The sequence below is a fragment of the Strongylocentrotus purpuratus genome, unplaced genomic scaffold (genome assembly GCF_000002235.5).
Source record: "Strongylocentrotus purpuratus isolate Spur 01 unplaced genomic scaffold, Spur_5.0 spur5_scaffold_20, whole genome shotgun sequence".
NCBI lineage: Eukaryota > Metazoa > Echinodermata > Echinoidea > Camarodonta > Strongylocentrotidae > Strongylocentrotus > Strongylocentrotus purpuratus.
In genome coordinates, this window is record NW_022145606.1 from 48,482,490 (window position 1) to 48,496,281 (window position 13,792).

A 13,792-nucleotide genomic window follows, 5' to 3' on the forward strand; every position below is an offset into this window, starting at 1 on the left:
AAGTACGATGATGGAAATGAGACAAGAGTTACATTCAATAACATAATTACCAATGACAATGCATAAAGCTGGTTAGCAGGAGCCTATATTATCTAAACATGAAGATGAAATAAATCGAACTTCATTTCTCCTGGAAGTTAACATGTTGACTACTGATTTAACATATTTCCAATAATATCCCAGTTTGGAAGCGCTTAGAGACTTAATTGTGATTCGCGCTACATAAAAGCTGAATATTATTATTTGTATTATTTTTAATATTATTTCCCATAGCTTTAATACAAAAATGACCCGGTTCCAGTAGGAAATGGGTTAATAAATACCAGGAAGTAGATCAGGTATATATCAGGTATGAGACAATGCAGCATGGCAACTTGACCGGTAGTGTGTAGTCATCACTGGAACTCATCCAATGTGAGAAAAATAATGATGCCAGGTACAAGGCAATGCACTATGCCAGCTGCAGCTGTACTGTGGCTCAATCAGTGTGGGTACTGTAGTACTCCGGAAACGTACCATAATTCTTAACGAGAAAACATAATGGAATTACGATAAGATTAATAATATTTAACGACATAGAAGTGTATTGCTAAATATATTACTCATTGCGGATATAGTATCGAAAATAATATCGCTAGTGATATTCGTAAAGTATAAAAGACCCTTGCTTACAATAGTTTTTATCACCTAACGAAGTATCGCAGTAGCATACGAAACGTCGTGATCTTTTAGATTCCTTATTGACCACATTGCGAGACAAACGAATATCACTAGCGATATTATTTTCGATAGAAGTGTATTGTTTACATATTCAATGGATTTTACATTTAAACGATGAAACACTCGTTTTAACTCAGGGTTATGATAAGACCAAACGTTTAATTGTCTTTATACCGATGGTTGTTCCACTGACCACCTTGATACATTTCAGTTTTATTAAAGAATTCCTGATTATGTTTCCTATTCGTGTCTAGGAAAAGATGTATAATTATCGAATTCAATTATCCTCTAGATGGGGACTGTTGAATAAAGATGAAACGGAAAAGAGTGTAATGAGTAACCTCCTTTCCAGGTTATCCTGATTTTTTTTCATTTGCTAGACTTGAGTCATAATGGGCCGATAGTAGGAGTCATGTTCCAGAAAGCAGAAAATGAATTATTAGTTATGTGGAACCCTAATTTTGTTATCAGCATACAACGTGAAGCTTAACTAATAAACATTAGTAACATCATTCCGAAAAGAAAGAAAGCAATTCCTAGACATCATTACATCAACAAAATAGCTAATTTACTATTTCAAGTCCCTTCGACTTCGTCGGCGAGGGAATAATAATTTACACTGTAATTATTATTTGCCCGCCATTGTATTCAATTGCTAATCCGACCATGAAAGTGCACACGCTCCGCTCCATGGGCCCATGGGGAGAATTCCAGCTCAGGCGCCATTTTACAAGCTCACACAAGCTTAAACTACATTCACATTCGCTGTATACGGGCTTGCCCGGGTAAATTATTTAACACATAGGTGAAGAGTGACAAATGAAGATTACTGCGGGACTCGAACCGCGAACCATGTGATCCAAAGTCCGTTGCCGTATACACTAGATCGCTACACCTCTCGTCTCTCTACCTCTCTCTCTCTGCATGGAAGATTCGTGAACTTCGATGATCCGTATTTACCGTCATGGTCGCAAAATAAACAAGTCAACGCAAAACGTAGCATTCCCTCGCAGGGGATTAATGGCCTATATACGTCAGAACAAGACTTAGTTACCTCTATTAGACTATACTCTTATATTACTTGCCAAGAAGTTAAAAAAAATATAAATAATTAATAACATAGCGAACTATTTATTCCTATGATATGCTAATACGTCTTAATACCTTCAGCTTCTCTCTCTCTCTCTCTCTCTCTAGAGTTGTCTCCCTCGTCGCTTTCTTCTTGGTCTCATCCTATTCCTTTGCCAGTTTCCCTCTTTCCGCTTCTATCATACCCGTTCTTACTTCACCCTATTATGTTAATTTCATTCCTATTTACTATTTAAGAAGAGTCGCAGTACCACACCTGCTATATACATGTAAATCTAATTCCGTGTAAATAAAGACAGATATGTGATTTATAAGAGCTTTGGCCAGTGTATAAACCTATGGTGTACCTCCCCTCTCCTATCAACCCTCTTCTTAGGCCAAGAGCATTAGGTCAAAATAGGCTTAAACCTGGACATTTTTGGTAACAAGCTGATTTTTTCAGGATAGCTCGAGGAATATGTCTAGAATAACATACTAAAAGTCCTCGTATATCCTCCTTGAGCGTTTTCCGTAATCCAAGATGGCGTCCAAAATGGCCGCCATCTGTTGAATTTCTTATAGCTTTGCAACTAGATAACCCAAATACAAAATTGAAATGTCTAAATATATGTTCAGCATAAGGAACTCAACCAAATACTTATTAATACATTTTTCAGCACACAAGTAGCAGTCAAACTACTTGAGCCCTTTCCAAAATCCAAAATGGCACCCCACATGGTCACCATTTCCAATTTGATCTCATTGTATTAAAGTAGATACGTTATGAATACAATCAAATTTCTATACTAGAAAAGCACCATTGTAATACATATCAGTACAAATAAACCTTTCATTAAATAATTAAATACTTTTTATACATAAAGTATACACACCCACCCACCCACCCACACACACATGCACACATATGGCTGCTTCTATCAGACTGACAGTGTGCAACCGTGAAGAGTACTCAACGTGAGATGGAACTGAAAATGGAGACACATTTGTACCAATTAATGTCGCAAAGGCAAAAGTCACAAGGTTTCAAACAGGAAATGCACCTCAATAGCACATGCCATGTCATCTCTGCTAGTAGACCAGGTCATTTATGTCGCCAATATTGTTGGAATAGCTGCGTATAAACACCGGAAGTGTGGCTCACGTGAACAGATAGACATCTTGAGCTGAGCAACATGAGCTTTGTCCTTCATGGAGTGGTTTCATGAAAATGGCCATGCAGAGTGACCAGTAGGAGAATTGAAACTCTGCCCTTCATAAATTTAGACCCCTCCAATCCGAGTACCATCTTCACGGCACTATACTTTGCACAGTCACAATGTGAAAAACATAACTTAAGAATATGTGCAGTAACATTTGACCAGCCCTCGTACATCAAGGCAGCAGAGATTGTAGCTTCTTCTCAAGACCCAGGAAAAGTAATCGTCCATTTTGGTGGATTTCACCTCCTCATGTCATATCTCGGCAGCATATAGTCCATGTCATGGGCGGAAGTATGCTTGCAGAGCTATGGGAGACAGTGTACGCCAAAGGGTCTGTCATACATATGCAATCTGGTCATGCATTTCCCCCTTCTCTTCGTGCTCACATTCTTACTTCATCTGCCCTTATTGACGTGTTGATGGGTAAACCTGGCGTCTTAGACAGCATAGATAAGGACCATTTTACGAATCTGTATGGTGCACTCCTCAACCAGGATAAGAAGGTGACTGCTGTACCTGAGAAGAGTGTGTCAAATAGTTAAAGTCAGATCATTTCACAACTCATTGACCAGGCAGCAGGACACAGTAGGACAGGGAAACTTTGGTTGCAGTATATCCGACATTTATGTGTCTCTTCTGCAATGTTTGATTCCAGCTGAATGGACAGGGGACTGGAAGCTTCATCTCAGCTGTGCGAGGGAAATGATACAACATTTCCATGCTGCAGGACATCTTCCCTAGTTCAAATATGACAGGTTGTTTTCACAACAGATGGAAGCTCTAGAGCAAACCATGCCAGGAAATGAATATACACAATTCGCAGAAAAGGGATACATTCTGGGGTGGAAACTTCTCTGATCAGACCATTGAAAAGTTCCTGATGCGGCAGCTGAAAACATCTAGAGAAATGACTCGTGGACGTGGAATCACAGACAGTACATTGGCTAAGTGGGTTCATGCACTTCCTCACTGTGTTCCTACCTGTGATGAACTGGAACAGCATACATACAGCAAAGTACCAGGTCAAGAGACAATAAAAAAGATGTATCTTTGTTGGATGGCTGCAGGCACATCACCATTTGCTGGATACGAAACTAATTGCCTGGTCTCCTTGTCAACTGGCATCGTCGCTGGCTCATCTGTTAATTGTGATTAACCTGTACAAATCGGCCTAGTAGCGGCATCCAAAACGAATGCATGGTAGGAATTTTACAGATATATCAAGCTACCTACATCGTAAGGACAAGGTGAAGACCATTGATGCCAAGAGTAAGAGAGTGAAAATCAGGGGACAAAGCACATAAGTCAACCCAACGCTACTGTTCAACAGAATAACATGTGTCCTGAATAACAACAATGAGATAGAATCGTTCTTTGCTTATGAACTTATTCCAAGGCACTTTCCCTTTCAAAGTTGGGGTAATGCTGAAGCCAACAAAGAGTTCTCTGGGTCTTCTGCTGAATTCGTTCTCCAAGCAATCCAACCTGCCAGAAATGGTCTCTTTGTTTAAGATGGTGGTCGCCTACTGCACCCTTAAGCATTATGGAGCTCATTTGACGGTGGTGTTCGATGGATATGGAAGTGCAACTTCGACAAAGGTAGCTGAGCAGAGACGAATAGCTCAAAGATGTACCTCTTTATTTGATGATAATATATTATATGCCAACAAGCACAACCCAAAACAGCTTTCCTTGCCAACAGCAACAATAAGATGAGACTTATACAAACTCTACGTGACAAAATACGTATCAAGCAGGCAGAAGCGGATGCCACTACCCTGATTGTCTATACAGCACAAGCAGTAGCAGAGTCAGAACAGGTGCCCTTGTTGCCGTTGGTAAGAACACAGCCTTACTGGTCATGCTAGTTGCTCCGGCAACTACTTCCACAGATATGCACATGCTATGCCGCAGTAATCCTGTCACGATCTTCAACATTCATGAAATTCAGCATGCCATAGGGGACACTAGAAATTGCCTGATGTTTCTTTATGCTTTGACAGGGTGTGATACGGTCTCTGCAATCTACCGTCAGGGCAGTCGTAAAACTTTCAATATGGTCCACAAGAAACTTGATTATGACTTGCTTAATACATTCGCAGTGGAAGCACCCATGACGTGGTAAAAAAGAGCCGGGAAAGCCTTCATGGGGCCAGCAGTTTTGAATCTCTTGATGACTACCGTCACACTGCATACAATTAAACGGGCAATTAGTCGCAGTTCTCTGAGTTCATCCTTATAGTTAGAAAGTCTACCTCCAACTAGTGCTGCAGCAAAGCAACATCCATACCGCACCTATCTTACAGTCATTTGTGTATAAAAAGCTTTAGCGACCTTGGTACTAATGTGTCTACATTTTCAGTTCCATCTCATGTTGAGTACTCTTCACGGTTGCACACTGTCAGTCTGATATCGTTGAGGATGATGGAAGCAGCCATATGTGTATGTGGGGGGGGGGGTGTACTTTATGCATAAGAAGTATTTTTTAATTAAAAGATTGTTGTACTGATATGTATTTCAAAGGTGCTTTTCTAGTCTAGACATTTGATTGTATTCATAACGTATCTACTTTAGTACAATGAGATCAAATTGGAAATGGTGGCCATTTGGGGTGCCATTTGGGATTTTGGAAAGGGCTCAAGTGGTTTATAGCTACTTGTGTGTTTCTAAATTTGTTAATAAGTATTTGGTTGAGTTCCTTATGCTACAAAACATATATTTAGACATTTAAATTTGGTATTTGGGTTATCTAGTTGCAAAGTTATAAGAAATACAGGAAATGGCGGCAATTTTGGGCGCCATTTTGGATTTCGAAAAGGGCTCAAGTGGTTTATAGCTACTTGTGTGTTTCAAAATTTGTTAATAAGTATTTGGTTGAGTTCCTTATGCTACAAAACATATATTTAGACATTTAAATGTTGTATTTGGGTTATCTAGTTGCAAAGCTATAAGAAATTCAGGACATGGCGGCCATTTTGGACGCCATCTTGGATTGCGGAAAATGCTCAAGGAGGATTTATGAGGACTTTTAGTATGTTAATTTAGACATATTCCTGGACCTATCCTGAAAAAAATCAACTTGTTACCAAAAATGTCCATGTTAAAACTAATGCTCTTGGCCTATCTACCTCTCTGGCTCTCCAACCTTTTTTCTTCCTCGGTCGGTCTGCTTAACTTTGTTCTCTACTCTTCTACTAATCTCTTCTCTCCTATGCCTTTCGCTTCTTCTCTTTCTCATTAATATTGAAAAATTGACATGGTCTATATATATATCTTTTTTTGACAATTTGCATATATTTTGTTTTAAACACGTGCATGATTGTTATTGTTAGTCATATCAATTTTGTTGTATGATTAAGATAATGGAATGTTCTCAATAAACCTATCAGTCAATCCTTCAGTTGTAAACAAGTCATTCACCAGAAATGAAAATGGGCAGTTATAAAAAACGGGGAAGAGGGAATTCATAAGAAAGGAAAAGGTTAATTTGTCAAAGTAAAAGGCACCTTGCAAATTTCATGAGGGGGAGATATAGGAAGGGAAACTTATTGAAAAAGAACAACGGCACAATAAAAATGAACACTTTTCTTCCGTAAAAGGAAGCGCTTCGTGTGTACTTGAAGAAAAAAAGAGGGGGCATTGTGCCCCCCTCCCCGTGAGCGCCGACTCTGATGCAGATAAAGAACGCCCCAAATATAGAGAAAGATACAACCGGGGAGCAACATGTGGGGGGGGGGGGCAGTATTAAAAACCATACAACGTTAAACACAGAAATAATCACTGGTACAATTAAGAAATGGTTTAAGGGTGGTAGCACAACTGAATATAACAATTTAATGGAAAAAACATGAAAAGTAAAATGAACCAAACAAAACACAGCAAAATAAGGATCAAGTGAATGACCTCATGTTATAACGATAGTAGCACCCCCCCCAAAAAAAAAGAGCCAGCAATGAAGTGATTAAAGGTGAATTCCATTCATATTGAATCAGGTATCGTTAGAAAGGTTATTTTCAGTTCTTCATTTTTGTTTTTAGGTTCATTGTCAATAAACATAAGGGGAAGGAGATATAATGGAATGAAGTTACGAGAATCAAGTTTTTCTGAGAGAATTTCGTCTACGATACCATTAGGAGGTTTGGGCGTGTGACGTCATTCCGTGGACTATTCACAACACGGTCACCGCGCGCATTCTATTCGCAATCAGATAGCACTGCAGGGTACATAATCAGAGTGAAAGTATAGATGTTATATCGGGATGATAATCATCAGTAAAAATGACAGAAGACAGCTCAGATGAACTAGAAATGAATAGAGTATGATGAAGAAGAAGTTAGTAGCAGTGATGATGGTAAAGAAAGTGAAAATGATGGTGCAATTGGGCGAATGTAAAGACGACAAGAATGTAAACGCTGATCGAATCGTGATGCGTGAGTTGCAGCTGCAGCTACCCTAGGAAGCTCCGAGACGACGCCTACGCCAAAGGCGTCGGAGCTTCAGCGGGTGCATAGGGAAACATTCAAACAGCGGGTTGGGCGACATTATATCAAAATATGCAAAGGGAGTAATTACAATTTTGGCTTCTAGGTTGCTCGACTTCTCTGAGCATCTGGATGGCCACTTGAAATTATAATTTGAAGAAGTCTTCGATGGGGAAAATGGGAGTGATTCTTCGTTCTACCCCAACGATTCTTCCCTGTTGTATCGTCGATTCAGCATGCACGGCGAAGAGAAAGTACCGCACTACCGCGCCGTCTCTTTTCAACTAGACACGAGGTAATTACAAGCCGAGGAATACAACTGTTTTAGCTCACCTGCATTCTAATCGCGGTCTCCTTGCTTAATTTGTTTGATTGACAGACGTTTCAGCTAAGTATAACCCGAGAAAAACAACTACTATCTCCCAAAAATGTCACGCTGCAATATACCGAAACACAGTGAACACTGCACTACGAACGGCTGAGCTGAGCTATCGCGAGTTTTCCCCGTGCCACGAGATTCAAGTTACACTAATTATTAAAACAAAACATAGGCGAAGCCGGTGTGTCAGGATCTGCAAGACGATCAATTTTACAGTACCAAACGTCAATATTTCAAGGAAACCAAACATCGGGAAGTAACCAATGCTTATATAATTGAAAGAATGTTTATTCCTTTATTGTATATTCGATAAAACACTTCATTAAATATCACAAAAATTGCAAAATCTACTAAACAAATGACCCATGTTTGTGTACGTATTTACATTGAACTAATACGTTGTACTTCCGGGTTTAGGAACAGTCCACGGAGATACGTCACATACACTACGTCACGAACGAGAATATCACCGCTTCCGGGTTCCTCTGCTTACACTAACTGATCTTTCTAAGTCTAATAATAATTTAACAACACATGCAAATTTCTGTCAATCAATATATTGTATTCCTTATGTCATCAGCATTCCAACAATAGCAAACATGCATATTTTCATCACTTTCTTCCCAATTCAAAAAAAACTTCTCAATTTCATGCAAGGCACAAAAATAATAAATCATACTAAAAATCGTAGAATCGAAACAACACCGAAAACAAGGATAATATTTGATGAAATCTTTGATTGAATGTTGAAGTGCAAATCCAGACAGAGGAAACAAAGTGAAGAACGTGTAAAAACGTAATAGGAACAAATGGTAAAGAAGAAATATAAATTATGTCATTTAGCAACGTTTCGTTATTCTGTTGAACATTTGATGTGTACGAAATGGGATAACAATCATCAACAACAATAAAGACAGAGACCCGGGACAGAGACAAAAGAGTCTGTTACGAGAACTCAAAATATAAAACAGTTTGAAAAACTTCCGAAGCAGAAGGGGATGATTTTACACAAAAAAATAACACTAAGGAAACGTTAACAAAGAAAATGGGCCAAAAATGGAAAGAAAATTTAGAAATTGAATATTAAAAACAATATACAAAACAATATTAGCATCATAGCGGTCATTATACGGATGAAAATAAGAAATAGTGAAAGTGTACAGTGCACATAACGTGGAGCGGTACCTACATGTATAACCCACACAGAGAGGTCCCCGCCAGATGCGTGAAGACCTTTGAGATGAGATTCCAGTCTGCCGCCCTCTCTAGTTCCACCGTAGTATAACCTATGTTTAGAAAACAGAGAGATGGAGGTAAGGGTGCGTTGGATGTTAGACTAACGAAAAAAAAGCGGAGAGAGAGAGAGAGATAAAGGAGGGAGGGTTCATATATATATATATATATATATATATATATATATATATGTATACATAGAGAGAGAGAGAGAGAAGAATATATATTAGAGAGACTAAAAAAGAACAGAGAAATTAAGAAAGAGAAACAGACAGAGAATGCGTACAATATGATACTTTTAGTATTTTTCCTGTTCAGATTTATATATCAGATTTTTTTCTTCTCATAAATGATTTGATTATGTAGGCCTCATTTAATTTGATTAGCGACAAAATTTACAAATTCCGGGAAGGGGGATGATAATGGGGATGTTTCATCAAGCCTTACAGTTGATATTAAAAGTGATGAGATACATTTTAAGGGCCTAAAATTGATTTCTATTTTAGGCCGTTTCATCCCTCCCCCCCCCCCCCCCCCCCCCCCCAGAAAAAAAGTATTAATAATTTCAACTTATGAAAGTGATCCATGTACATTTTAAGATCAATTTTTATCGTTTATTTTAAATCCCAGAAACTGTTCATTTCGGTAGTAAAACAAAAAACGAGTATTTCAGCTTTCCTGCTGTAATTTTCGATTTGAAAGGAAGTCTACTAAATTGTATAAACTGGTCAAATATCTTAATTTTCAAAACAAAAACATGACAAAAGAATCCATGATATCATATGTGATATGTATTTAAACTTTGTTCAATTTCCTTTCATTGTATTTGTACAGGGTTTCCCAGGAAACAGTTTTGATACTGAGAGAGAAACCTCTTTAAATAAAACGAATTAAAACAAAAACCATACCATTATTAATCCGATATGTTCAAGCATTGATTTGCTTGAAAGGCGTAAATGAAAGCTAACAATTTTCATATGTATCGGAGAATCCAGAGTTTTAGGCCATTAATTATCTATATGTTTATAAATGTGTGCCCTTATTCCATTCACATACTCTCTCTCTCTCTCTCTCATTAACACACAACCACACTGCTATGATGCTATCATAACTGTTTGATTTCTGTCCCTTTCAAAGTGATGGTTTTGTTCTTTCACATCCCCCCCCCCCAACAACAAAACTGTTATAATAATAATAATAATAAATAAATAAAGTAAAAAATACAAATAATAACCACTGGCTTCTAACAAAAATATTGCTAGGTTATCTGATCACTCAAACAAACACACCATCATTGTATCATATATCATTGCCCTTTATCATCATTTCATAATTACTAGTTATGCGTTATCGCACAATCTCATCCATTCATTTTTTGCATAACCCTTTTTTTCGTATTACATGACAAACAATACATTACTCAAATACAAAATAACATTTACATACATTTTTCAAGCTTTAAAGTCTTATAGCTATTCTTATGCTTTAATCCATGAAAATCTACATTTTATAAATGATGAGCAATAGCAATTCATTTCAAGGGATACAATAAGAACATTTCCAATGACACAAATGAAAGTACTGCTCTTTAAGTGACAACTGGTTGTTAAAACTATTGCAGCTAATATCTGCAACTGTCTAGTCGAGGTACATTAGTGGAGATTAAAAGAGTAAGATTTGTCGTAATAATTGCTATAACAAATATGGTTGTTAATATAAGGGTAATACACATTGCCATGTAAGGTCATGCAGTTGATGAAAATGGGTTTTTCTTGATACAACAGTTTGTCTATATAAAGTTAATTATCTTTTTTTTCTATCAGCTTTGAGAATTGTTTAAGGACAACCTGAATCCGAGTTGGTATATTATTTCCTGCCGGACAAATCTGTTTTCACTGCAATTACAATGTTCGGTTATTTCTTTTGTATTTGTTCTTGTGCAATTGCTAAGAATATCCAATTCAGGTATCAACAGGTAATTATTGACACAAATTCTTGCCAACAGAAACTCTACTAAGAGTTCCAAATAGGCCTTCAAATTGGCCCACTGCTGCTCAGATGAATTCCTACTTTAAAATTTCCAATTTGATATTTTAAGATTTATCACCATGAACGGATTTATCTAGGTAATGTAAGTTTAGAAACAACAGCTTCCATGAAAGAATCATAGCTTTTTAGATCAGCAACAACACTTAGCGAGATATTTCTCGAAAGTGCAGGCTTAAATTGCAGAGCTATTAAACTTAATATGGATTATTACTTTAGTTTTATCTTTCAACTGTAATTAGTTGTTTTCTTCTTTCTTTTCCAAGATTCTACGATTCTATTTAAAAGAATAGAATTGTTGGAAGTATCATTAATTTGTTTACTTCCTTTAAAAAATTACTTGATGAAATATTGTCAAACCAATAATCTCATACTCGATGGCAAATTGTAGTACACAGACTGGAGCACTTTTAATATCTTCAGATGAATTCATTTGAAAATCTGTTTCACTGGAAGTCGTAATTAATGAGAAAGCGACTATTCCACGATCTGTTTAGCATTGTGGTCCCTCTTGCTTAGAGCTGGAAAAGGGAGCTTGTATCTGTAGGCTGGCTGATGTTCCATATGAAGCATAATGTTGCAGGGGATTCAAGCTCTGCAGTCTAGAATTTGAAATTGAAAGTTATGTAGTACAAGTATTAATAAATACTAGTGTAATTTTTCAATCTATAGACTATACAAATTTTGTATTTCTAGTCATGTCAATTTCTTTTATTGGAAAATACATCAAGAAGAAGGATAATGAACATTTTTGTTTAAATATTGATACAAAAGCAGTTTTAGTTAGAAAAGATAATAATTAATTTATTTAAGGCGTGGAAACAAAAAATAATCTTTTTGCGTATGTTGTATACAATAGTTTGGGTAAAATCGTAATTAGACCTCTAACAAGGACTATGATAACTGTACTTGCTTAAAAAAATTCTTTCTTATTGATTGCTGTAGGGGCCATGATGACAGGCACAAAACATACTGATAAGATCAATTATTTTAACTGATACCGCTTACCTTTTCAACTTGAAGAGATGGAAAACACCTTAGGTATGAAAGTCCAGATGCCATAAGTTTGCAGTTCATGTAGATACCACAGATCTTTACTTTGCAACCTAAGATTTAAAACAGAGATATACATATACCAAAAGAGAGCAAATATATTTCACAGAAAAATAGTTGTCACTTTAATGTGTTCAACTGAACAAAAGTACATTTTCATCACTGATCAATTGTAATTTAAATGTATTTGGGTCAAACTACTATGTCACGTAACTAACCACATTTAAAGTTTTTGAAAATGTGATATTTGGTACGTGGAACTTTTTTTAAAATAATACACATTTTGGATTCATCTTGATTTTGATTTTGATCCCAAACATTTCTTTAAAATATTGAACTTGAATGTGTTAATCTTAAACTTTAGCTTTCATTTGTAATCGGACTCTACAACAGTCTAATCTTAATCTTAGATAATCTGATCTTGAACCAAACCATATTGTACAAAGAATTGATAAAAAATACCCTCTGGTGAATAGAAGAGAAAGAAATACCTAAACTGGTATATAACAAACAGGTTGAAACTTACATCATGCATAGAGTTTGTTCAACCACATCTTATACTTTAATTGCTGCCCTATCCTATGTACACTATTGATCAAAATCTGGCTGATCTAGTAATTTATCTATATTTCTTTTTACCTGTCATGGTTGGCTTCTTCTTAAATTAAGAACACATCATTTTCAGTTTGTTATTGTAAAATCCAATATCCGGTATCTTAACCCTTTATCATAAATGAATATCAAGACTATAAACTCAACAACAAGTTAGTAATTCATATCTATGTAGGTCTAGAAGAAGAAGAAAAAAAAAAAAACTCACCGTTTTAATGTCGGTGTTCAAACTTTGCTAAGAAAATCACATCAAAAGGCCACTTAGCACAGTAAAATATGCAGTACCTTGAATTGGATTACATTATGCAGATCCAAACCCTTTCCTCGGGCCAAGGTAGGATGAGAAGTTAGTCCAAGACGTTGAAGACACGGTGAGAGAGAAGTTTTAGACTAGAGGTCTATTTCTTGGATATGACTCAAATGTCCAGGTCCACTTCATCTCTGACTCCGAAAGAAAAAAAAAAAGGAGAGCTTGATACACGAGTCCACTAATACTAGACCTACATAACATTCTACATCTAAAATCTAACTTTTTACTGTTAGACGTAGACTAGATCTAACTCATGTTAATTTAGATGTCACAAAAATACAAGTAGTCAACTACATCTATGACTCAGGGACCAACTCTAAATCCTAACTTATCTAAGTTAGTCCTGCACAAAGGGTGCAGTGTGAAGACTAGGTCTACATCTACCCTAGATCTGGTATCATGTAGACTAAATGATACATCAAGATCTTAATCAAGATCTAACCTGGTCTTCGGTCTGACACCTTAGAGTCGTATTTTCTAGCATAAAATGTTGAAGTTAAAGCAATGATCTCGTTGATTGTTATTATTAACACAAAACAATGGCTACCGCACTGCCTACCGGCAACAAAACAAAGTAGTCTAGCCTGGATCTAGGCCTAGATTTTGAATCTAAGCCTAGACTAAATCTAAATTTTGAGCACTAGACTTATCGACGAAACCATACAACGCG

At 36.7% G+C, this 13,792-nt stretch overlaps 1 protein-coding gene and 1 long non-coding RNA gene across 2 annotated transcripts in view; both read right to left on the minus strand.

The window, feature by feature from the left end:
• Positions 1-258: 258 nt before the first annotated feature.
• LOC105440679 overlaps positions 259-13,792 on the minus strand; it is a 57,970-nt gene continuing 44,436 nt past the window's right edge. Inside the window, exons 17-18 of the mRNA XM_030994024.1 lie at positions 9,058-9,154; positions 259-523 (exon numbers count right to left, since the gene is read on the minus strand). Of these exons, the coding sequence (XP_030849884.1) occupies positions 479-523; positions 9,058-9,154 (142 nt within the window). The 3' untranslated portion in view covers positions 259-478. The remainder of the gene's footprint in view (positions 524-9,057; positions 9,155-13,792) is intronic.
• LOC105436482 lies at positions 10,549-13,758 on the minus strand. The gene is made up of 3 exons (XR_971073.2): positions 13,021-13,758; positions 12,156-12,253; positions 10,549-11,749 (listed from the first exon to the last, which is right to left on the minus strand). It is a non-coding gene; the product is annotated as an uncharacterized LOC105436482 (long non-coding RNA).